This window comes from Plutella xylostella, chromosome 15, assembly GCF_932276165.1.
Source record: "Plutella xylostella chromosome 15, ilPluXylo3.1, whole genome shotgun sequence".
In the NCBI taxonomy this organism is placed as follows: Eukaryota; Metazoa; Arthropoda; class Insecta; order Lepidoptera; family Plutellidae; genus Plutella; species Plutella xylostella.
The window spans coordinates 9,014,019-9,037,581 of record NC_063995.1 but is presented as its reverse complement, the minus strand read 5'-3'; the positions used below and the strand labels follow the sequence as shown (position 1 = coordinate 9,037,581).

The window sequence follows — 23,563 nt, the reverse complement described above, 5'->3', positions numbered from 1 at the left end:
ACTACTATACTTGTTCACAGTCAGAGTCACTGTCAGAGTCACAGTCAGAGTCACAGTCAGAGTCACAGTCAGAGTCACAGTCAGAGTCACAGTCAGAGTCACAGTCAGAGTCACAGTCAGAGTCACAGTCAGAGTCACAGTCAGAGTCACAGTCAGAGTCACAGTCAGAGCCAGTGGCAAAGTCAGTGCCCGTTGTAATTGGAAAGGTTGAGCTAATTTATAAGTAATGAACCTACCCATACATCTGAACTTTCATAGAACGTTGAACAGAACTATAGACAGAATATAGAATTGCATATCAGTATCAGTACCAATACCAGTATCAGCATCAGTATCGGTTTATCACTAACCGTGTCATCAAACTCTGTATAATAACCAAGTCCAGTGTCAGACCAAGAGAGAGTTAGCCTCAGTTTAGGTATACTAAAGTATCTTATTCAAGATCAGGATCAGGACTTCTCTTGACTTTTATGTGGGTTTACTATCACATAATATTCCCGGCAACTTGGTCCAAATACTACAAATACTTGTTGCAATGAATGTTTCCAAACTTATATCATAATCTGTTAATGATAAAGAGACAGATTCTTTAATGGTATCCTAATATGAAGGGATGAAAAGACAGGATAGCACTCCTTAAGTTCAGGCATACAATAAAATGAGTCTGATGACTACTAAGCTAATGTTTTATGGCAGACAGACGTACATAAGTATACCTGCTTTCACTATGCCTTCAGTAACAAAATGGATTTTGTTGTTTTGCTAGCATTTATTGTCATTACCAATCTATAATAACTAGCACTGTTTTATACGAATACTCGTATGGATAACAAACTTGCCATAGGGCAACGACGTAATAAGTCGAATACCAAATCACAATTGTTAACTTTGAACTGCTGTTAACTTCCTATATTTGCCCTTGAACCATGGTGTTGGTTCAACATTTTAACTGTCAAAGGCAATATGAAAGCATAACAATAATGATGGAGGTAACAGAATATTAAATATTACAATACACAGAAATTTACTCTAATGCTTGTTATATAATAAAAGCTAAGGCTTAGATGTTCAAATTAAAAGTTTTTCTGTGCCGGGGAGGGTCTTCGAACGTAGTTCAAGATAATAGCTTGTAGTAGCTAACACTCCACTTATACCAAAACATAAATACATAACAATAAAATTGAGCTAGAGTATGGTTATAGATGAAGAGATTAATATAGTTGTTGTAGATTGAACATTCATTTGGGATACTAATATTTATATCCTTAGAATAGCAAACAATAAATACAATATAATATAGATAAATTATAAGAATATGACATGATTATATTGTTTAGTGTCAAGCGTTAATTTAGCTTTATGGGGGTCGTGTCGACACCGAATACATTATTGTGTGTTGAAATAGATGTATTCTATTCTATTCTGTTCAGAGAGGGGGCGAGGTTTCTGTGCGTGGCTCTCTCGAGTGGAACCTTTGTGCATTTTCGTCTTGGTTTCGGCTAGGCCAGCCACAGCTCCCGAGTAAACTGTCACAATAGTTTGTTTGCTAATTCTTATTTGATTTAAGATTATCGTTGATTGAGTATTAAGATTTAGAGTGTTCAAGTGTCTACATGCTGAAGTCAACAGGACAAATAGCTAAAAGCAGAAAAATACAGACAGTACAGTCGTGTGCGTTATATGACACATATCAGTAATAAATGTAAATGTTAGAAGAGGTGTAGTAAGAAAAGAAGACGTGTAGTAAGAAAAGAAGAGGTGTAGTAAGAATAGAAGAGAATAGAAAAATAGGATGAATTATGTGTAATAGAAGGCACATAGTAGAAGTATCAAATATAACTTGCAATAGAAAATTGCTTTAATTACTGGAATGTTGTTATGGTACGAAAGGAGAAGTGCAATTGAGGAATTTGTAGTAAAGGAGCCAAAACTAGAGATTGCTATCTATGTATGCTTTATCGCTTATTAATGAAACAGGCATTAATATAGGCTTAAAATCAAAACACGAAAAATTTCAGAAGGGTCTAATTTGTTTCGGTGGCTGATCTATACATATACTTATGAACTATATTAGAAAAGGTAAAGGCATCTCATTTATAGAAACTTTTCTCTCGGCGGGAGTGTCCCGAATTATCGGGAATTGTACCGATTTCGACTCACAGAATAATCAAGATAATTATTCTGAGTGTAGACGAGCCTTAATATTAATATCGGCGAGTTGAGGGTAGATGATAATATCCACGTAAACGCGCGGGAGCGCTTTTCACTTTTTGTGAGCAGCCGCGGTGAGCAGACGGAGAGTGAGGGAGTTATCAGTGTCGTGGGTGCGAGAGGACCCCGCGGAGCGGAGCCGAGGCGCCCAGGCTCGGGGAGCCGAGGCGGGCGTGATGGCCCGGTTCAGACAACAGCCAGTTACTGCAAGTGCGCAGCTAAGTGACCTTTCTACTTACCTTTTATATCTCGTTTATGATTGATAAGTTATACCTACACTTGATTTCTTGATGTACCAATTGTGTTTATGATGAGTAAGGAAACTAAGGAGGTAATGTAAGGTTTAAAGGAGGTACGAGTACATACCGTACCCGTACCGTGTGATAATAGATAGATTAGATATTCAGTGCGCCAGGGGAAACAATCCCATGTGATCAGTGTAAGAAGCTAGGGAATCAATCCCATGTGATCAGTGTAAGAAGCTAGGGAATCAATCCCATGTGATCAGTGTAAGAAGCTAGGGAAACAATCCCATGTGATCAGTCCCAGGGAACAACCCTGCTAGCGAGGCACGGGGTGGCTATAGGGGAGGTTGGAGGCCACTGGGGTGAAACCCCTAAGAACATCAGGATTATCCTTGACATTCAGACGATCAGGTTATTAGACTGATCGGTCATCACGTGTGCGTGATATTAAGTAACTAATATGTTTATGATATATCCCATATTCAGTTCGTCACCGTGATTAGTATGTTTGTACTAATCACGGTTATTAACAGTTCAGATATTCGCGTTTACTCATATAAATAGTTTAATGAAACCGCGACAATAGGTTGATGACGATGAAGTTGATGAATAAAAGAACCAGACCTCTTCCGTTCATCACGACCCATTACGTCCCCACTGCTGGGGCACGGGTCTCCTTCCAATGAAGGAAGGGTCTAGACCTCTTCCGTTACAAGGCTATCAATATAATCAAAATAAGAGTAAAATGGGTGGCGAAAAGCAGAACTTCCTTTTTCAGAGCGCGTTGATGTCTTTTGTATGGAGAATTTGATTTTGGTAAAGATAAAAAACGAATGGAGATACGTTTTAGGAAAATCCCAGACAACTTCCAGGCTAAGTAAATGCATTTTTTAAAGGTGCTTAAGTACGTATATTCCGTTGAAACAAATCACAGAGCGTATTAAAAACGACTAAAAAAAATATATTAAAAAGACAACTTTTGTGTATTGAAATTAAAACTTTCATGGTTTATTTGTTTCTTTTAACATCAGGTTATATATATTTATAAATAAGGTTATTATAAATGTTGAGATTCATCATTCTCATAGGACTTGTAGTAGGTACCTGTTTCTTTGCTGTACACGTCTAAAACGTGTTTTGAGATATTTATTTTTATCAAAAAATCAATTTATCCGAACATTATGAACAGTCTCATAGAAAATCAATATACACTCACATAATATAATATGTGATTTATATAGAATCTTACTTTAAGGTGATCAACAAATGTATGAATGTATGTGTATGAATAGCTCCGGAAATGACCTAGTACTTAACTAAATCCGTTTTATATTGTACGTTGTACTGGTCATGTATCCCCACTATTACAATTACAGTATAACAAAACATAGGACGTTAGCTTATCTCATTTCGCGCTACTCCTGCAATTAAGGCTGTCTATGAGTTTCTTACGAATACAGCTATTATTTGACCGGTACTGGCCTGTTTATGGTCTAGTGTAGGTTTGCTCTGTCCAAGCATACTTACCTGAGGTCGTTAGCAGAGATACATGTCCTTATTCTAGTAAGTAAGTGACAATTATGATGAGCGAGAACACATTTTGCTTAAAATATCGTGGGCTTTTCCCAAAAAGTTTTCTAGCTAGTAATACAATTTTTTTAGTACACTTGACCCTATTTGAACATAAATATCCTTCGACCCAAAGGTTGTCTTAAATAAATCGCTGTTAGTGCTAAGACCGCTGCTTTCGTACCTATGTTTGTAAGCTTTTTGCGTTTGAGTGTTCAAATAAATATTTTTTTATCTATCTATTTTACTTTGGTAGTGATTCGATCTCACCTTCCCATGAAGTTCTTCTGTTTCCCCTTGTGCCACACAGTGAGCTCCAGGCTGTGGTCGTCGTACGCGTACATGTTGAACCTCTCGCGCCATGTTGGCCGCGTCGTCTTCGGCACTTGCTTGGACTTGTGGGACTCGTTGCCTAGCCTGGAAATACAGGGTGAATTAGAAGTTGCATAAAATGACCAACGAATGGTTTAGCGGTTACTCTGACTACTATGCTGAAGGTCCCGGGTTCGGTTCTCGGCCGGGGCAGATATTTGTACGCGGTAAGCTGTCCGATGCCCATATTACAGGTTCTGCCTAGTTTGGGCTCGGGTGGCCGGGTGTGAGATGTCCCCACATATTCATTATTATTATTATGATGATAAATAGTTAGGTTTTCACGAGATTTTTCCCGGTAAACTTCACTTTTCGCGCGAAAACCGTGTGTTTTTTTAAATATAGTTCAGTAATATGAATGCCAATGGCCATTGCGTTGTTTTGATAAATGAAGCTGTGAAATGTTACAGTAAATTTCTCGGAACAAAACGTTTAAAAAAATATGGAAACTTAATAAGGAAAAGGATAATCTTTATTTAAAGTAAAAAAAGTAAGTTTATTTTGGAGGTCAAGAGAACATGTCACTGTCAAGGATTTAATTACCTACTCAGATCGAGTATTTGGAATACCAACCTACGTCATACTTAAATACGTAGGTATACTTATACCGGTATATTGGGCAAAAAATTAAGAACACGTTTATTCTGGCCCAGAGCATACACATACATAGATACAGAAGTTGTATACTTACTATATCTTAATAATAATAATCAATATAATATACCTACTTAAGTGTAAAACTATTTCATGATGTAGAAAATATTTAAAAAAAAACAGTTTAAGAGTGGATTAGCATAGTTAAGAACTAATTTCAGTAATTTTTGTGTGTCTTTATTTATTTAATTCGATGCTATGTTGTTGTTAGTTAGTGTAGTGTGCAGGCGCGGATCCACCCATATGGGCAAGATGGGCATGCCCATAACCTAAATTACTTGCCATGTCACACCACGGGATTTCAATATAAGTATATAATAATTTCGTTAGTTTATCACGTTAGTGGCTGTTTTTTATATTTTTATATGGTGGTGATGATTTTGCGTTATGGTAAATATATTTTTCCCCCTCAGAAGCCCAAGTTCTCAAAAACAATATCTTTTAAAGAATTCAAAAACTATAAAAATTTCGGTCATACCAACAGCCTGAGTTTCAGCTTACAGCAAAAGTAACTATTTACGTATACAACGAGACCAGTTTTATCTCAATATGCCAAATAGTTTTTTATGATACAGTTACTTATATACAAAAAAAAACGGCCAAGTGCGAATTGGACTCGCGCACTGAGGGTCCCGTACAAGTCTACTTACCTGAGATAGCTTTCTTTTTAATTTCGTCATATATGTTACTACTAGGTATATCCGTGATTTTTTTGGGTTCCGTATCTCAAAAAGAAAAATGAACCCTTATAGGATTACTTTGTTGTCCGTCCGTCTGTCTGTCTGTCACCAGTCACCACCCTTTTTCTCAGAAACGGGTAAAGATATCAAGCTGATATTTCGCATAGATATACAGCGAATTTACGGCCCCAACAAAGTAGTAAAATTAAATATTGTTTTTTTTTTGGGGTACCTCACACGTAATGTGGGGAAAAATTATTTTTTTCCGTTGTTTTGGCGGTGTGGGGTATCGTTGAATAGGTCTTTCGAAAATATTTTAGGTATGCTCAAACCATTTTTTTATTTAGACCAACCGGTCTAAAAAATATGAAATCACTGAATCAAAAAATTGTATTTATCCAGCAGGGGGCGGGGACACAATTGAGTCTTACAAAAATTACCACTTTTTAAATATTTCGTAAATCAATCACTGAATCAAAAAACCGGCCAAGTGCGAGTCGGGCTCGCGCACAAAGGGTTCCGTAGCAGCAAATCAGTGTAAGCACAATAACTTAACCAAAATTACAGTTAAATCAACCTATCTCAAAAACTATAAGAGATACTTTGATCAAACCAAAAATCGTTGAAAGAGTTAATTAGCATGCATCACCTCTATTTTTTTTAGAATTTTATACCCCGTAGTTATAAAAATAGAGGGGGGGGGACATACTTTTTACGACTTTGAGAGCTGATATCTCAAAAACCGTTCACTTTAAGAAAAATGTTTTTTAGAAAACTTTATATCATTTTAAAAGACCTTTCCATTGATACCCCACACGGGTATGTACATCGAAAAAAAAATTTCATCCCTCAGTTACATGTATGGGGGGCCCCACCCCCAATTCTTTTTTTTACTATTTAGTGTCATATTTTTGTAGCGGTTCATACAACACATATTCCCATCAAATTTCATCACTGTAGTACTTATAGTTTCCGAGTAAATCGGCTGTGACAGACGGACAGACGGACATGACGAAACTATAAGGGTTCCGTTTTTGCCATTTTGGCTACGGAACCCTAAAAATGGTTTGAGCATACCTATAATATTTTTGAAATACATACCTTATACCATGGAAACAGCGGGGAAAAAAAATCAGTCTCACTGCGAGCTATAGTGGTTTGCAATGGAAACCAGCAATCATGTAAACAAACCAAATTGTCACGATAACTCCGTAATCACATACATTTTCGATCAATTTATGAACATAGTCTGATTTCAACGAACACACCATTGTTTTCACATTATCTTCAACACGATTTAACTTGTATTTATAAGTTAAATTTGTTAAAACATTTGCAACGTAAAAATTTCGAAGTATTTGACAAGCTGTCATCTTAGTTTTTTACTCATCGAACTCTATAAGTCATTGAAAAGTTAGTGTTGTTCGTAATCTGAAGTTATCTTTTATTTTTAATTTAATAAATTATTTTAATTTAATATTATTTGAATACAATTTAAAAAAAATTCAAGAGCTTAATATAATTAACCAAAACGAAAAAAGGAAGAGGAAGAAATGAAAAAGCTCGACGGCATTTTAGACATGGCAAGCGATGACATAGTGGTTCCATTTATAATTACGGTCACCGGCGACACTTCTGATAGTGATGATGACGAAGACGAAGATTTAAATTTGTTTTAATAAACACTTTTTTTTATATATAATCAGTTTTATTTTATAATCTATGGCTTATATATTTAATCTAATTAGAACACTATGACATCACTATGGGCATAAACAATACGCTGTCAATGTCAGTCCGCCATATTTGTTTACATGATTGTTGGTTTCTATTGCAAACGACTGTAGGTACCCCAAAAAATATTTTCAAAATTTTAGTTTAGGGGCCGTCTATTAATCACGTGAGACTACGTATGGAAAACATCACGAAACATCATTCGGTCTCGTTAGACATGAAGTGTATTAATTTTATATATATTTTTGTCAAAAAGCGCTATTTCTGAACCGAAATTTTGAACGGCGCGAAATTTTGAACGATTTGTAGTACCTTGATTGACTCGCAAGAAGAAGCTTTACCAGATGAAAGTCTCGCAACTCCGTGGAACGAAGACAACATGAATTAATTAATTATTCATGAATTTTATCCGAATTCATAAATATTTTCCGAATCAAAACGCCATAATTTTAATATTTTTTCCAGGCAAAAATAGCCTTTATTATAGACTGCCAAAAAAATACACGTGAACCTGGGGGGCAGGGGGGGATGGTCCCAAACCTCACCAAATATCACCAATGGAATGGACAAAAAATTAGAAAAACGACCCCTTACTACTTTGTCAGGACCGTAAATATATATATTGTAAAGGGTTTTTCAATTGGCGCGGGTAGATTTTGGCGCCCCGTGGCGGCCATTTTGTAATGGTGACAATTGTCAAATCTTTTGCTTATTATTCAGTTGCTTATGCCAAATCACCATGGCAGGTTACACGATTGAACAGCGCGTACAAATGATAAAACTTTATTATCAAAATAAGTGTTCGTTAGTGCATTTTACGGTAGACGTGGTGGCCCTTCACAGTCGACTCTTTAGATTAGATGAAAACCAATTTTTTATGGCCCACATTAAACCATATGGACCTAGACGACATGTGGTTTCAGCAGGATGGCGCTACGTGCCACACAGCGGACGCAACGATTGACATTCTGCATGAGCGATTTGAGACTAAGGTTATCTCTCGCAGGGGTGATGTGAATTGGCCACCAAGGTCATGCGATTTAACCCTGCTAGACTTTTTCTTGTGGGGTTTTTTGAAGTCGCAGGTCTATGCAAATAAACCACAATCCACCGATGCCCTGAAGGCGAACATAGCACATGCCATCGCTCAAATTCAGGCGGATCTATGCGGAAAAGTCATTGAAAATTGGACCACTTGGATCCGTGCCACTGTGAGAAGCCGAGGCGGGCATTTGAATGATGTTATCTTCCATACTTAATGGCATATATGGGCCTTTTAAATAAATAAATAAAAAAATTGATACCTCATATGCAGCTTGTTTAATTTAGTTTCAAAATCTACCCGCCCTTATTGAAAAACCCTTTATATGTATGCGAAATATCACCTGTTTCTCAGAAGAAGGTTGGTCATAGACAGACGGAGAACAATGTGATCCTATAATGGTTCATGACTTTCATCGGTAAAGATCCAGATGACTTCTGAGGAGGAAAAATTGCATTTAGCATAACCATAATATTATTACGATCACCACCAACATACAAAAATATGTATCTGCTGTCTAGGCAAGGCAAAACCATCTTTTTTTGACTTGCCCATCACCTATTTTGAGGTCTGGATCCGCGCCTGGTAGTGTGTAGCTACTGTAGCTGGACTAATTTGGTTGGCCTTGAGATAAACTCAAAATATTCTTAAAGAAATAACTTAAGTAGATTAAGCCAGCGTAAACACACAACGTAATTAATTAAGATGATAAAGAATTAAGCGCCATTAGTATAAGCTTAAGTAAGGTAAGTATATCTTGTACATTTACAACGACACATAACACCAGGTACCTAGGTACAGTATGAACAGAAACTGCACCTCAGAGTGAGATAGCTGCTGGTCTCTTTGCAACCCACTGTACCTTTTTTGTTTCTATGTTGTAAATCATATCCGTCCCATTTAAACTTTCAGAGGTCTCGGGGTATTCAAGGGAGAGACTATCATTGGTGTTTTTAAAGTATTGTTTCTAATTTCCATAGTGTAAGTTATGACTACTTATGATGGCTGATCACCAGATATCCGAAAAAGATCAAGCAAAAAGTGACTTAAAATAGACTTTATTTCCGTAAGTTCAATTTTGGTGTTGTGAGGTTATTAAATTAAAGTGATGTAAGCGAGAGTTCGTTTTGTCTCAAAAGTTGTTAGTCATACAAACCGCAACTCGGAAGCAAAGTGTTTGCGGAAATATCGTAAAATGCGCTACAAGTATGTTCTACTCAATAGCTATAAATACCTTATTGAGAAGGTCCTTGCAAATTGTGAAAGGGTGCTTAAAATTGATCCTAAATTTTCCAATGGGCTACGTACACAAAAAAAAAAGTTTACGACTGTACTTATAAAATCTTTTTTATTTCCGCTGCAGTCGCAAAAAACCGGTTTTACCACTGGTTAGCTACTATGAATAATGAATTTCCGATACCGTTATAAATATTAAATTCTATCTTAGTGCAAAAATTGAATCGTTTGTTTTAAATACTATACAAATGGTGGAAGTAAATTTGCGGCCTCATTTTACTAATCATTAATCCTCCTAATTTGAATTTTAACACATATTTTTAGAACCTGATCATTTTGGAACCGGCATACGATATCTAAACATTATGGAGATTGATAATAAAGAAGAATATAGGCGTAGGAATAATAAATAAATTTCTTTATTGTCTTTTTTGCACTTTTCAAATCTAGGTATATACTTAACATAGATTCGATATGGTATGTTTGTGAGGTTATAGATAGTGTCAAATAAAATATGTACTTATTAGACTCACCGAAACTTGCAGTAAACACAGTTGGAGCCGCTGTCGGGACTGTCGGGCAGGTCCTTGGCATCCACAAGCACTATGTTCACCACAGACCTCCACGAAGACTTCTTTATCACTTCGAACTTCCTGTTTTTAAACACATACTGAAACAATACAATGATATTTTATTAGATATAAATAGGAATGTCATAAATGATAATCGAATTTCTTTTAGCGAACTTCTTAAAAAATACCTAAGTAACTACAAAATAAATGTATTGCATTAATTATCTAAGTAGGTATATCTATATCGTTTAAAGGATTTGAGGGTCGCGACTATAAGGAAAACTTTTTCAGCCAAAAGTTTCATTCACAAACAAGCTTACCACCCTTTACGTCATACTGAAAACATCCCTCACATAAACTGCAATAATTGTTTACAAACAGAGCTTCCTACTATTCCCACAAAACGTACCTTTTGCACTTTCTTCCCGTGGTCCCTTAGCAGGGTGAGTCCACTTCCGATGCGGTCCATGAACTCGGTGGAGACCGCGAGGGCGGCGGGGGCTAGCGGGTCCATCGCTACTCCGTCCGGCAGCGACCTGCGGGCACAGACTCCGTCACTGCACTGAGCTCACACGACACACACGAGGGACATGCCACACGCGCATGCGCACTCCACGACTATCGCCACACGTCTACTGTTGTGGTTGGTTATACCGGTAAGTGCAAGGATACGCGGGGGTCGTATTCTAGGCGCACTCAAGAGTGGATGTATTGCGAGGCTAACACGCGCGCGCTAGCGAAGTCGAAGCACATCTAATCTAATGTCTAGCGTGAATTGATGTTGGTGATCATCGGTATGCGTAAGCAAACTAATACAAGTTTACGCGTCGTGTTCTAGGACCAATTTAATTTGTTGTTATACAGTTTCGGAAATACTTGTTTAATTATAAATGGACTTTGTATAGACTGAATTTAGTAACCGTCGTCATAGGCTGATGTGATATTTGATAGTAAGTATCATAATTTTATTGTATACCTACTTATGCATAATTTTTTTAGTCATGTATCTAAATGTTTCAAAATACTTTAAGTATAATAAATGATTTCGAACATAACTTAGAACAAATATAGCCGTCCATAAACTGAGATAGGATTATTCTGAAAATATCACATTTGATTTGAAATCACGAATCTAAGGATGATTCAGCTTAAATAAATAAATATGTACACAACTCATTCAACATTTCTTACAGACATTGCTATACGGATCATGTTAACCCAAATCATAACACAACCCAAGTATACACAGTAAACTTACGCCTGCCTTTGTCAATAAAGATGAGTTTGCTGAATACTGAGACGAGATATCGTTGGCAAACCATTAGCTATTGGGCTAGTCGGGTTTTCCAGTGAACAATGTTATGCCCTTCAGCTCCTACCTGAGTCAGGCATTGGCAAGGGTTCATTTCAGTAGAAGCCGGCGTGAAAACAATAATATACCTACTTAAGTACCTACCGTGAAGTATAAAATATGTCAAATATAAATCAGTCAATCCAAAAGGAAAGCCGATGGGAGACGTGTAGTATGGATAACGTGACCATTTATTTTTTTTGTCAAAGCGGGACACCTGCGGAATTTCATATCCCTCAAAGATACATATTATATTATATTTCTTTCTTATCTTCTTATTACACTACATAAATCCAAATTACTTTTTTACGAATATGAAAGTAACGCTTTTTTAAATTAATGAATAGTTCTAGTAAATTTTAAGTTTCCGAATAACGAAAATTACGAAAAGTTGATAAACGAAATTTCAAACAACAGATTTATTAAAATAACCAAAGTATTTTTTTCTAATGTAATAATTTCGATGTTTTCAGTTTAAATGTTCGATTTTTTATTAAATTGAATTGTTTAAATAACGAATCCCAAAGTTTTAATATTCTGAAAACATTAATCCCCGAACCTAACTTAGTTAACAATTTAACTTTTTTTTTGCTTCGCTCCGGTTTGTTTTTCAACATCTATGTGCATCTAAACGCTCCTCCTAGCTTTGCTCGTCGTCACCTATCCTTAGGTTTAGGTCCTAAGGTTTTTAAGGTTAAACAACGTAAAAATCCGAGTAATTGTTTTGCTTTGTTGTGTAACTTAACAACAAATACTACAAATAGTTTTCTATTTAGCAATATTTTTACTCTGTATTTGAAACGCTCCGCTTTGTTTTTCGATATCTAAGTGCACCTAACACGCTCCTCCTCGCTTTGATCGTCGTCGCACCTATCTTTAGGTTTTGGTTCTAAAGTTTTTGAAAAGTTCATTTTATTTTTGACAAAATGGCGAATTATCATTATTTTCGGTCCGGATTTGATATTTTCGTGATTTTAATAAATAATTTCGTATACTAAAGTAATCGTATTTTTTAACGTTCGTGTATTTAACAATCGTAATAACAAACCTGCGTGATTATTATATCCATTCGATTTTTTAAATAGATATTAAAAAAATCGGTATTGCAATATTTTGTAAATTAGGTACATATTCAGTGTTTCAAATTCGGAAAAAAGTTTTTCGGAATTTTTGGGTGTTCACATACCAGACGCTACAAAATTCTTAAACATCATACTTAGATTTTTTTAATAATTTGAGTAGTTTAATTTAAAGTTCTTTATCAATAGTGCATCTTATCACTCCTGAGGTCTATGGAGTCTTGTGGAATACGCGGGAAACTTAATGACTGGTTCAAACAATATTTAAGTGGTAGAAAATTATCTGTGAAGGTGAGTGATTATACTGGGGGATGTGAGGACGTCAAGTATGGTGTGGCGACCGGGTCAGTGACCGGGCCGGCATGCTATATTATGCATGTGAATAGCATGCCAAATGTAGTAAAATACTGTAATACTTATATGTTTGCCGATGACACTTGTTTGGTCTACGGTCATAAAGACCCCTTGGAAATACAAAAATACCTACAAATTGACTTCGACAACATTACAAGGTGGGCCCATGATAACGGCATTATACTTAACGTAAACAAAACAAGCGTCATCCATATTTGTTCAAACTACCTAAGAAAAAAAGATCGAGATAAGCAGCTGATTGTGTTGGGTCACTCCTACGACTGTCTACATTGTAATAATAATATAAACTGTACTTGTCAAGCTATACAACAGGTGACTGACTGTAAATATCTCGGTATTATTATTGAGGATAACTTTCATTGGAAAAAACATATTAACTGTTTAATAGATAAGCTTAGAATTCTGTTAGTAAAATTCCACCAGTTAAAGTACTCAGTTCCACGTTCTGTCCTTTATTGCCTGTATTTTGCCCTGGTAGAATCTTTAATAACTTATGGAATAACAACGTACGGTAGTTCTTTTAAAACCTATATAAATAAAATTAAAGATATACAACGACGATTTCTAAAGATTCTATTAGGTAACAATAAGGAGGACAAAAACACGTGTTTGTTTAAACAATGTAAAATTCTACCTGTTGATAAAAAATACTCCTTTGAAGTTGCTAAGGCTGAGTATTGGCAGGACACTTTTAAATCTAAACCTAAATCCAAAATTAATACGAGGAAAGTAACAGAGGGACGGTTGTTTGTACCTAAAGTTAATAATGTATATGGTAATCGAACTAAAGAATATGTTGTGCCTAAAATATTTAATGTGATGTCAACTTTAACAAAAGATGTTATGCCAAATAAAATCAGAGCTAGAAACACTGCGCTAAAAAACCATTTTTTGCAAATTTAGATCTTAATCTTAGTGTTGCTAAGTACTATAAATGTTAACATGATATAAGTACCTACATAAAATTTTGTGAATGTACATAAGTAAATAAGAAGCGTTAATTAACCCCGAGAAACAACTGTGTTGTTTGGGGTATCATGTATACTGTGCACTTTTTATGGGATTAATAAAAGATTTATTTATTTATTTATTTATTATTATCATATTTTCACATTCATAAAAAATAATACTTACTTTTTTGGAAAACATGTACTCCCACGCATTACTTTTTTGTTAGGAAACGGTAGGAGAGCGAGATAAATTTATATACACGATAGAGCAAAAGCGGGTCAGTGATCGTCACTGAAAGAAGTTACTAGCGGAGTATCGGTGGAACTCGGACTCATTTTACTCCCTATAGTCTATGTGAGTAAGTGATAAGAAGATAAATAGTTGTCTCAAGTGATTAAAATAAAGAAAGGAATTATGGGATGAAGTTACAAAATTTAGGTAATTTAAATTATCGTTTGGTCTGTTTAACAAAGCGGGACATTTTTGCCCTCGCGGGGGACAGCGGGACGCACAGCTTGAAAGCGGGACTGTCCCGCCCAAAGCGGGACGTATGGTCACGTTAAGTATGGACCCTTTGCCACTGGACACAGGTAGGTATATTTTATAATGGCTTGGATGAGGATGAGTGAAAAGACAGAGTGTTACCGTATGATGTCGCACTCCTCAGAAAAAACATAATTTAAGTCCAACAGTTGACTACTGTTCGTATATTATGAAGATTGATTTCAGTTTATCATCAGGTTTCCGGTTAGAAATAATATTCATCCAGGTCGAGAGGTCTCTTTCAGTGAAACAAAACAATTGAACGCCCTCATTCAAAACAATAGGCAATTATTTTATGTAAAACTTACTTAGTCCGAAGTAGGTACGATAATAGTTTTTCAGTACTAGTGATTTCATCTCGTGATGACAGGGAATATACAGTTGTAGGTGTTATAGTTATGGAAGTGGGTGAATCGGAGGGTAATTCTGAACAACTTTTCTTATACGAGTTTTGCAATTACCTAAATGTATAAAATATAGGACACCCTATTGCAAAAAAAATAAAAAATATTTATATATAAACAACATAATATTTATTCTAAACTGGTGGATTATCAGGTATTATGATTAGAGGTTGTGGGTCATTTGAAATTTCGGGGTTGCACTTTGCATTGCACCATAAATAAGGTACTTAGGTATATTGACTACCTAAGTATTGGCATCGATATCAAGGTATATATACGTAAATAATATTAGTTCTAAAAATATACGTTCCATAAATTGTAAATTGGCGGTGATGTGATGTATCGTGACATGACCGTTATTTCCATAAAATACAACTAAATTAACAAATTACAAACTTTACGTGTACCTATTCATATCTCAATCAAATCAATATATTCTGGGAGTTTCCTGATACTTACTTACCTCAATCTTATAAGTATTTTTTGGTATTCGTACCCCGTAATGAAAAACTAAACCTTTGAGCATTAATACTTTAAGTGTAGGTATTAGGTAGATATAATTTATTTAAGACCGAATGGCGTGGTGGTTAGTGACCCTGACTACTGAGCCGAAGGTCCCGGGTTCAATTCGCGCAGATATTTCTTCTCGGGTCTTGGATGTGCCCGTAAAATGGCAATAGGCCCGCCCCCTATTACTAACATTACAATCTGGCGAAAAGTGGGTGCAGCAATGCACCTCTGCCTACCCCGCAAGGGAGTACATTTGTACAAGGCGTGAATGTGTGTGTGTGTGTGTAACTTATTTCCAGAAGTGATAATACTTAATAAGAAGTAAGATAACATACATTTGTTTTTTGTTGCTCTCCTTTCTCCTTTATGTAAAGCGTCCTTTTCGTTTTTATGCCACTTCGCGAACACTTGGCAGGCAGATTTCTTTTTTTTTAATGATTGATTTTGATGTTTACGGATGATTCAGCTAATTCGGCAGAGGAATAACCTTTCCGTTATTCAGGAGTGAAGACCTTAAATTAGAACACACTCTGTAGGTACAGGTGGGTCAAACAAACACTGTCTGAACTTAGTGCAAGTATTATTGTGTAGGCAAAGTCGAGAAACCAGAACAATAATCGAGCAATTATAAAGTAGTTCTTGATTTATCTGCAGGTTTGCTACTAAAGCCGTCCATAATCACCTAGGTAAGTACCTACTTATTTTTCCCGGGAAATTCACTTAACTTTAATATGTTTTTCTTCTATGATTTAAACACATGTTTAGATGTTTCGGAGTTCTCTAGAAATTAGATTAATATGAATGTATCTATTACCTTATTGTGGTTAAAATACGTTTCTTCTTCTTTCGCGTTAGTCCTCCGTTCCGGGGAGTCAGGGGCTGACACTAGCCGCTTCCATCCTGTACCCCTACTCTTGAAAGGCAATGTATTGCGTCTGTCTCGCGTTTAGCTAAACAAACTTGTATTTTTACTTTTTCAAAAAACTTTTTTTAAGTTAAGTTATGATTTTGGGGATTTCGACAAGTACCGTATCAACCGAGTAGGTATTTCATTCAGAACCACACCACACACTTCGTTCGATAACATTTTAACAATCAGCCATAGTAACGTAGCAGACGAACGAAAGGAGACAGGAGACCCTGTCTCCAAAAATAAACCTATTTCATAGTAATCTACTCAACTACCCAAACATACATTTTCTAATTGTTAGATATGGCTGGTGAGTCCCGAGTACTTACATGGGCGGCAATGATGGTTGATGTTGATGGTTTAATTGGCTAATATCGGGCACTACTTCAGCAGTGATGACGTCATCGCTGTCAGCGACCGCCACTTCTCCGGAGGGCCCCACTTGCATCACTTTCCCTCGACGGGAAGAAAGCCCGTTCGCAACTGTTTCACCATTTTCCAACTCACTGACCACGAAACCGTTTCGCTCCGCATTCAACAAGTCGACGTTTTCGACACTCAATCTACGCTTTGATGACGAGTCGTGACCGGTGACCCGCGACTTGGCTCTGAACGAACTGTAAAACCTCCGCCTTAGCGGCATTTTGAATTATGAAAACTTCCGGAGCACCAAGGAACAAACAGCGTTATAAGTACTGCTTGTTTGTGTAATACGTATGTACCTACTGAGTAACTTATTGCCAGTACTTCTTATAAGTATAAAAATAATCATCTAATGAAAACAGAACTAGGTGTGTGACACTGAGCAATAACTCAAAATAGCGAATGAACAATAGCAAAATTAACGATTCTATCTAAATAAAAGTGACATCCCGTCAACTAATGAAACGCTAAACACTGAACGAAGTCGACGCGTAGAATATTCTAACTGAGAATTTGATCAATGTTATTGTTTTTGAACATTAATAGCTGCTAACTAATAGGTACAATTAAATGGTGATTACTATTAGGTAATGGATGAACTTAATTTATATACCATGCAGTTGCGATGGCGAAAGGTGCATCTAGAAATTGTGATAACGACGGCAAAGCACCCCATCAATGTTTATGTTATGTTATGAACAAGATAGCTCCTTAACCTTAGGTAAGTATCTACCAACTCCTGAAACCTGAAATTTAACTGTGTCGTAAGAATGATGGTGTAAAACTCCAAAATAATACCTTAGCGAGTTGAAAACTGCACAACAGCTGATATAGAAGACACAGTAGCAGATGTTCAAGCACATACCAGTGTGGAGGTCCAGCCCCGCGGCCGCCTGCCCGCGCATGCGTCGCGACTGCACGCTCGGGATTTTCCACATTGCGTTTCTTCTTAGCTTTGTTTTTTTTCCAAAGCAGAAACTTGTCCACATATTTAGTCATCGGAATCGAGGAATCGATGCTCACAAGTGGCTAGTCACTGTACAATCGGCGAACATGGCCGACACTGACTCGGGTTCACAGGTTTGTAGTGTCACAGTCGGGTTTCGTCATTAATATTTAAATGAGTCGCGGCTAAGCTAATCGTTCTGATTTACCGACTGCAGTAATGTGTCATTGTTGGCTGGGTCATTTAACTTTAAAGTCGATTTTTTTTCTATTTATAAATAGGTCGAACCTAGATACGTAGCTAGGTACATTAATGTACTTAATTAATTATGTATTTAATTTAAAACCTACACTTTCTAAACCTATAATGAAATAGGTATTACATTTAACTAGGTATATTATAGATACAGGTATTCAGCTCGTCTTTGAGAACTAAAAAAAGTCATACATTAAACAGTCAGCTAACCTAATTTCAATGTAGCTTTAACTTCTCAATAAAAGCTTTTTTATGCTGAAGTAGTTGTTTACCCACTCCACTCCCATTACCTACCTACCTGTACCTAAGTATAAAATAAGTTTAAGGGTGCTTCTTTGTTTTTTCCTCGGCATATAAACTGGATGTGTTTTCTATTTATGTTCTGCAAATACGGAAATGTTCAATGACCGGGCGGCAGAGACCTTCACATTTTGCTAAAACTGTCGCCGCCTTATTCAGTACAACGAATACGATGCCAAAGCCTAATAAATTAACTATCTGGTGCTGTTGAAACTGGATACTTGTCCATATGGTCGGTTCAACGTGTTTTCAGAATTTTAAAATAGTTAACTATAAATAAAAAACTTTTCCCGTACGAAGATACGTGACAAACAAGATTTTAATGGAGTAGTTAGCAAAAAAATCGATAGTTTCCTATGGTTTCCTCTTCATGGTTGGAACTGCGGAACCATTAAAACTAAAGAAATAAACAACCATTATTTACTAAAATGATTCCTAGAAAGCTATATTTTCAAAGTTGCGGCGTGCAACCGGGCGTGTCGGTGTCCGGTGCGCGACCGGTAGAGCCGGTAATGGAGGGTCTGGTTCGCTAAGCCCAATAAAAACAAGACGCATCCAGCCAATCAGCGTCATCGCGCGGCGTCTGACGTCATGGAATGGTACCTAGGTTTCAAGATTACAAAAAAATAACTAGGCAATCTGCGTTTTATGGAAATTCCTATTCAGTAGAACAACCCACAACGTTGCTCGAACCGGCTTTATAATTTGAAAAATCTGTGATGATTCACATTCATAATTTCAAAACCGCAAAATAGTTAGGGGTTTAAACAATGTGAAAGGACATCGGCTTAAAATGCGAGTACTTATATGTAAGTACTTACTTCCTGAAAAATACTGAGGGGCGGTAGTTCTTTATGCAAAACCTTATGGCGAAACGAAGCTCGTCTAGTTTTACATAAGTAGATAGAAAATAGCGCATTTGAAACGGTGGTGGGAACACTTGAATACAGTAGGTAGCAGACTTACTGTACTATCTACCCAAGTAGGCTTTTAGGCGCAGCTTTCGCGTCGCAGGACTAATTTTAGACTTCATGATCAAAGAAAAAGTTGGACCTACTTACGCACGGACAAACTAAGAGGAAGTGTAATGTTGCACCAACTTTTCAATGGCTAGTCTTCATTAATTTACCTATAACTATAATATAACTAGTAGGTAATACCTACCTACCTACATGGTATGTACTTTCAAAATTTATTTTACGTAGGTGCTTAAATAGTTACTATAATATAACTAGTAGGTAATACCTACCTACCTACATGGTATGTACTTTCAAAATTTATTTTAAGTAGGTGCTTAAATAGTTACGTTTTATTATTATACCTAATGTACCTACCTGACATTGGGTATAATGATGATACATAAAAATGTAAGTAGGTAGGTCATATTGGAAATGGGATATTTATGTTTAGGTACAACTTAGGTACCTACATTACGTCTTACCTCTAGATAGAATAAGTGAATTCTGAGCTTTTGTTATCCTTGTTAGGTAATTGTCATTCAATCCAAAGCAGTTGGGCGTGTGAGGTCATGTAGACCTTCTATCTACATATATAGACGCCGAACCTAATGGGATATACCCGTACGTACAAGTAGGTACTTAAGTACATTCAACGAAATACTTATTTAAATAAAAAAACATCAACATTCCTGAATAACCTCCCTTGCTGCGTAAGGAGTACCTACGACTTGATCCTCAACCAATTTGCCATAAGACTACGTCACTGACAGGCGACGACGGTTGACTTTGTTCCCATCGAGTCACACATCAAACCTGTCACACTGTATACAGTTGGGAATTCTTCATGAAAAGTGTGCCATCTAGTCACAGTGTTACTCGATGGGAGTGTTACTCGTTGGGAATGATTTATTTCTGAATTCCAAACCAGCCGCTGTAACTGGATGGGAACATAAACTAGAAAATTCCCAACTGTTCTCCCGTTACTCGTTAAGATTTGTTCAGTGATGATGAATGATGATGATGCCTAACCAGTGATAGGTACTGTGACTTATACAGCGTGTTGTTTTTCGGACCCGACAAACTTTAAGGGTGGATTCTACGAGTAATTTCATCAAGAAAAAACCCCCATATGTGGGGTCAAATCTCAATATTCTAGAAATGGCGGCCATTTTAAAGTTGCTTTGAACTTTTTTTATGTAACTTTTAAGCAGTTGTGAATATTTTAAATGAATAGAGATGACTTTTTGCGGATAATAGCATTTTATTTCATAACCGTAAGGCGTTTAAATCTCGAGATGATTTTCTAAACGAAGAAGAAAATCTAATTTAAGTTACTTAGACCCCCACATATGGGGGTTTTTTCTCGATGATATTACTCGTAGAAACCCTTAAAGTTTGTCGGGTACGAAAAACAACACACTGTATAAGTATTTGATATAACGATTTTTTTTATTTTCGTTTCTTGAAAAAGTATGAAAATAGAAATAATTATTCCGAACAATCAAATAAGTTTTATTAAACTAGTTAACAATAAAATTATAAAATCAAAACCGAATTGCAAAATCCAATCATTTTTTTTCTATGAATGATAGATCGATACTGGGTGGGTAGTACAGCAGTAGCCACAAAATAATAGAGAAAATGAAAACTTTCATTTCCCAAATTTTGCGTGGAGGTGACTGTATGGCAGTTTGATATTTACTTATCGACTCATATCTGCTCTGCTTCACCATGAAGAAATAATTAGGTAAGTACTTCCTAAGTACCTACCTCAGATTAATGATGATCTGGCGCTTACACCGCGGGCACGCCTCGGGCATAGACGGAAGATTCAGATGATCTCAAAATAATGGCGAAAATTATGGGGACCAACACCGTAATTACTTACGTACTTATTTATTTATTTTATTCGGAAAACTTAAACTAGTTAAAACTTAATATTACTAATTTGCATAACAGCCATGTAGTAGTTATAGGTATCGCATATGGTGGAATTCAGATCCATTGGACTCTTGTATTGGCTCAAAAGACTTGATGAGGTTTCACTAGCGCCATCTACCTTAATCTCTTATTCCCTCCATCCAAAGGTTGTCTGGCAGAGATCGCTTTTAGTGATAAGACCGCCTTTTGTACCCTATTTAGGTTCATCATCTTTAGCCTATAGCAGTCCACTGCTGGACGTAGGCCTCTCCCAAAGCACGCCACTGGATGTGATCTTTAGCTTTCCGCATCCAAATTAAGTTACAACTTGAATATTTTATTATTCTTTTGGGGTGTACAAATAAAGTGTAATATTCTATTCTATAATCGGTTTTTGTCTATGGTGGAAATTTCTTCATTGAAAATCCCAACAAGTTACTGTGACTTGTTGGGAATTTTTATTTTCATAGTCCCAACTAGTTACAGTGTTACAGTTGTATGTGACACGTTGGGAATGAAGGAAAAGGGTGTTTCAACGAGTAACAGAGTGTGGACTGATGGGAATTTTGAACATAAAATTCCCAACGAGTAACAGTGTGACTGGTTGAGGTGTGACTGGCTGGGAACAAAGGAGATGTTCCCCTTGCCGGTCCAATGGTGACTGTGTAGGTGTCTACTATGAACTTTGGAAGACAAGCATGTCCAGTTAAAAATAATAATAATAATATGCCATCCGATCTGTCTATCAGCCAGCAACCAGAATTATCTACATACCTAGTTAATATAATATGTAAGACGGTTCCCAAATACAAAGATAACGATTATACACATTATTTTTCCTAGGTGGGATTCAAACCAGTAAACCTGTGTAGGTAGGGTAGGGGATTCACTACGTCGGCAATACAGCATGTGGTACCGTCGCAAACTCGGACGTGCGTTAGCTAACGATGATGATGAAAATAATGCTATGGATTGTACCTATGATATTGACTCATCGTACCAGGTTTTTCCTTATAGTCATTAAGGTGAAATCAATTGTAAGGACATTGTTAAACTTCAATTTATGCAAGCTACTAAATGGATACTAGATAGGTACTAATAAAAAACTATAGTTTTACCAAAAAACTTTAATAAAAAAACCTATAAACTATGATTACAATATTCCTTACAATTTATAAGTATAAGCTAGATGTCAATTACAAATCTACGGTGGAATATAATTAATAAAATTCATACTTAACACAGTATGTAGTCAATTTGTAAGTCAGTATGAGTAAATTCACTGAATTAAATGTATAGATTACATAGGTTCTTTCATTTATTTATTGTACCTACGTACATCGGTTTTCAACAACTAAACAAAATTGTTTATTTATTATGTCGATATAAATAAACATTTACATCAATGGTAATTATATTGTAATTATAACAAAAAATTAAGGTTACTTACTAATCATAAGAAAAAAAACTGAAAGAGTGCACTAGATTTAATAATACTGGATGAAATATTAACGTGAAATACATGTGATGCTGTGTGAAAGTACGCCTAGAGTCAAATATGTAGTAAATGTATTAAAAATTAATTTTGTACAATATATTATTACCATTAAATTTTGAAGAAGTTTAATAATCCAGTCTCTGTATAACATAATACATAGAGATTACAAATACAAATTCTAAACTGCATAAATTACATCTATGAATGAATTAGGCTATTGGTTGTAAAAAAGTTACAAAATTAATCTTAACAAGAAGCTAATATAGGCCGTTTTGTACAGTTCCTTACATTTATGCCTAGGTTCATACATCATACAATATGAAATTGTACTAAATATTGAATTGAACTTTATATTTTATAATTTAAACATGATTATCTTTATCTGACTTAATTTTATTGTAACAATAACAAAATGGATACACTTTAGCACCAGCAAAAATTTATTAAAATGCTCCTTAACATGGATAACATAAATTGTATATGTAGAAAGTATACAAACATGCGCATATTATTATTGTAAAGATAAAATAGAAAGTGTCAAATCTCTTAAACATGTATTATGAAAAATACACAAGTAAATGTTCCTTTAAGAGAAGGACACTAAGAAATTGTAGAATTTGAAAGGAATGTTAGTGGACGAAATTATTCAGGGTCTTGTTTTTCTACTCTTTCATACATACCTCCCACTTTTTATTAGACAAACAGAATTTATATTTTATTACTAATTATTTTGAAATTCAAGATAAGTGCTAATACTGCATTTTTTTGACTTGTCAGTTGTAGTTCATTTGTTTAATAAATATTTGGATTAAAAAACACTATTT

General features: G+C 35.8%; 1 protein-coding gene across 2 annotated transcripts in view; it reads right to left on the bottom strand.

Moving 5' to 3' along the window:
* The window catches only part of LOC105388559 (multiple C2 and transmembrane domain-containing protein), a 52,531-nt gene that overhangs the window by 24,864 nt on the left and 4,104 nt on the right, over positions 1–23,563 (bottom strand). The window contains exons 1-4 of one of the 2 annotated variants that reach the window (XM_038108407.2): positions 17,727–18,005; positions 10,725–10,851; positions 10,277–10,413; positions 4,296–4,442 (exon numbers count right to left, since the gene is read on the bottom strand). In XM_038108407.2, the coding sequence (XP_037964335.2) occupies positions 4,296–4,442; positions 10,277–10,413; positions 10,725–10,851; positions 17,727–17,860 (545 nt within the window). In that variant the 5' untranslated portion in view covers positions 17,861–18,005. Of the gene's footprint in view, positions 1–4,295; positions 4,443–10,276; positions 10,414–10,724; positions 10,852–17,726; positions 18,006–23,563 lie in introns of those variants that run through there. The other variant, XM_038108408.2, reaches the window with a different exon arrangement.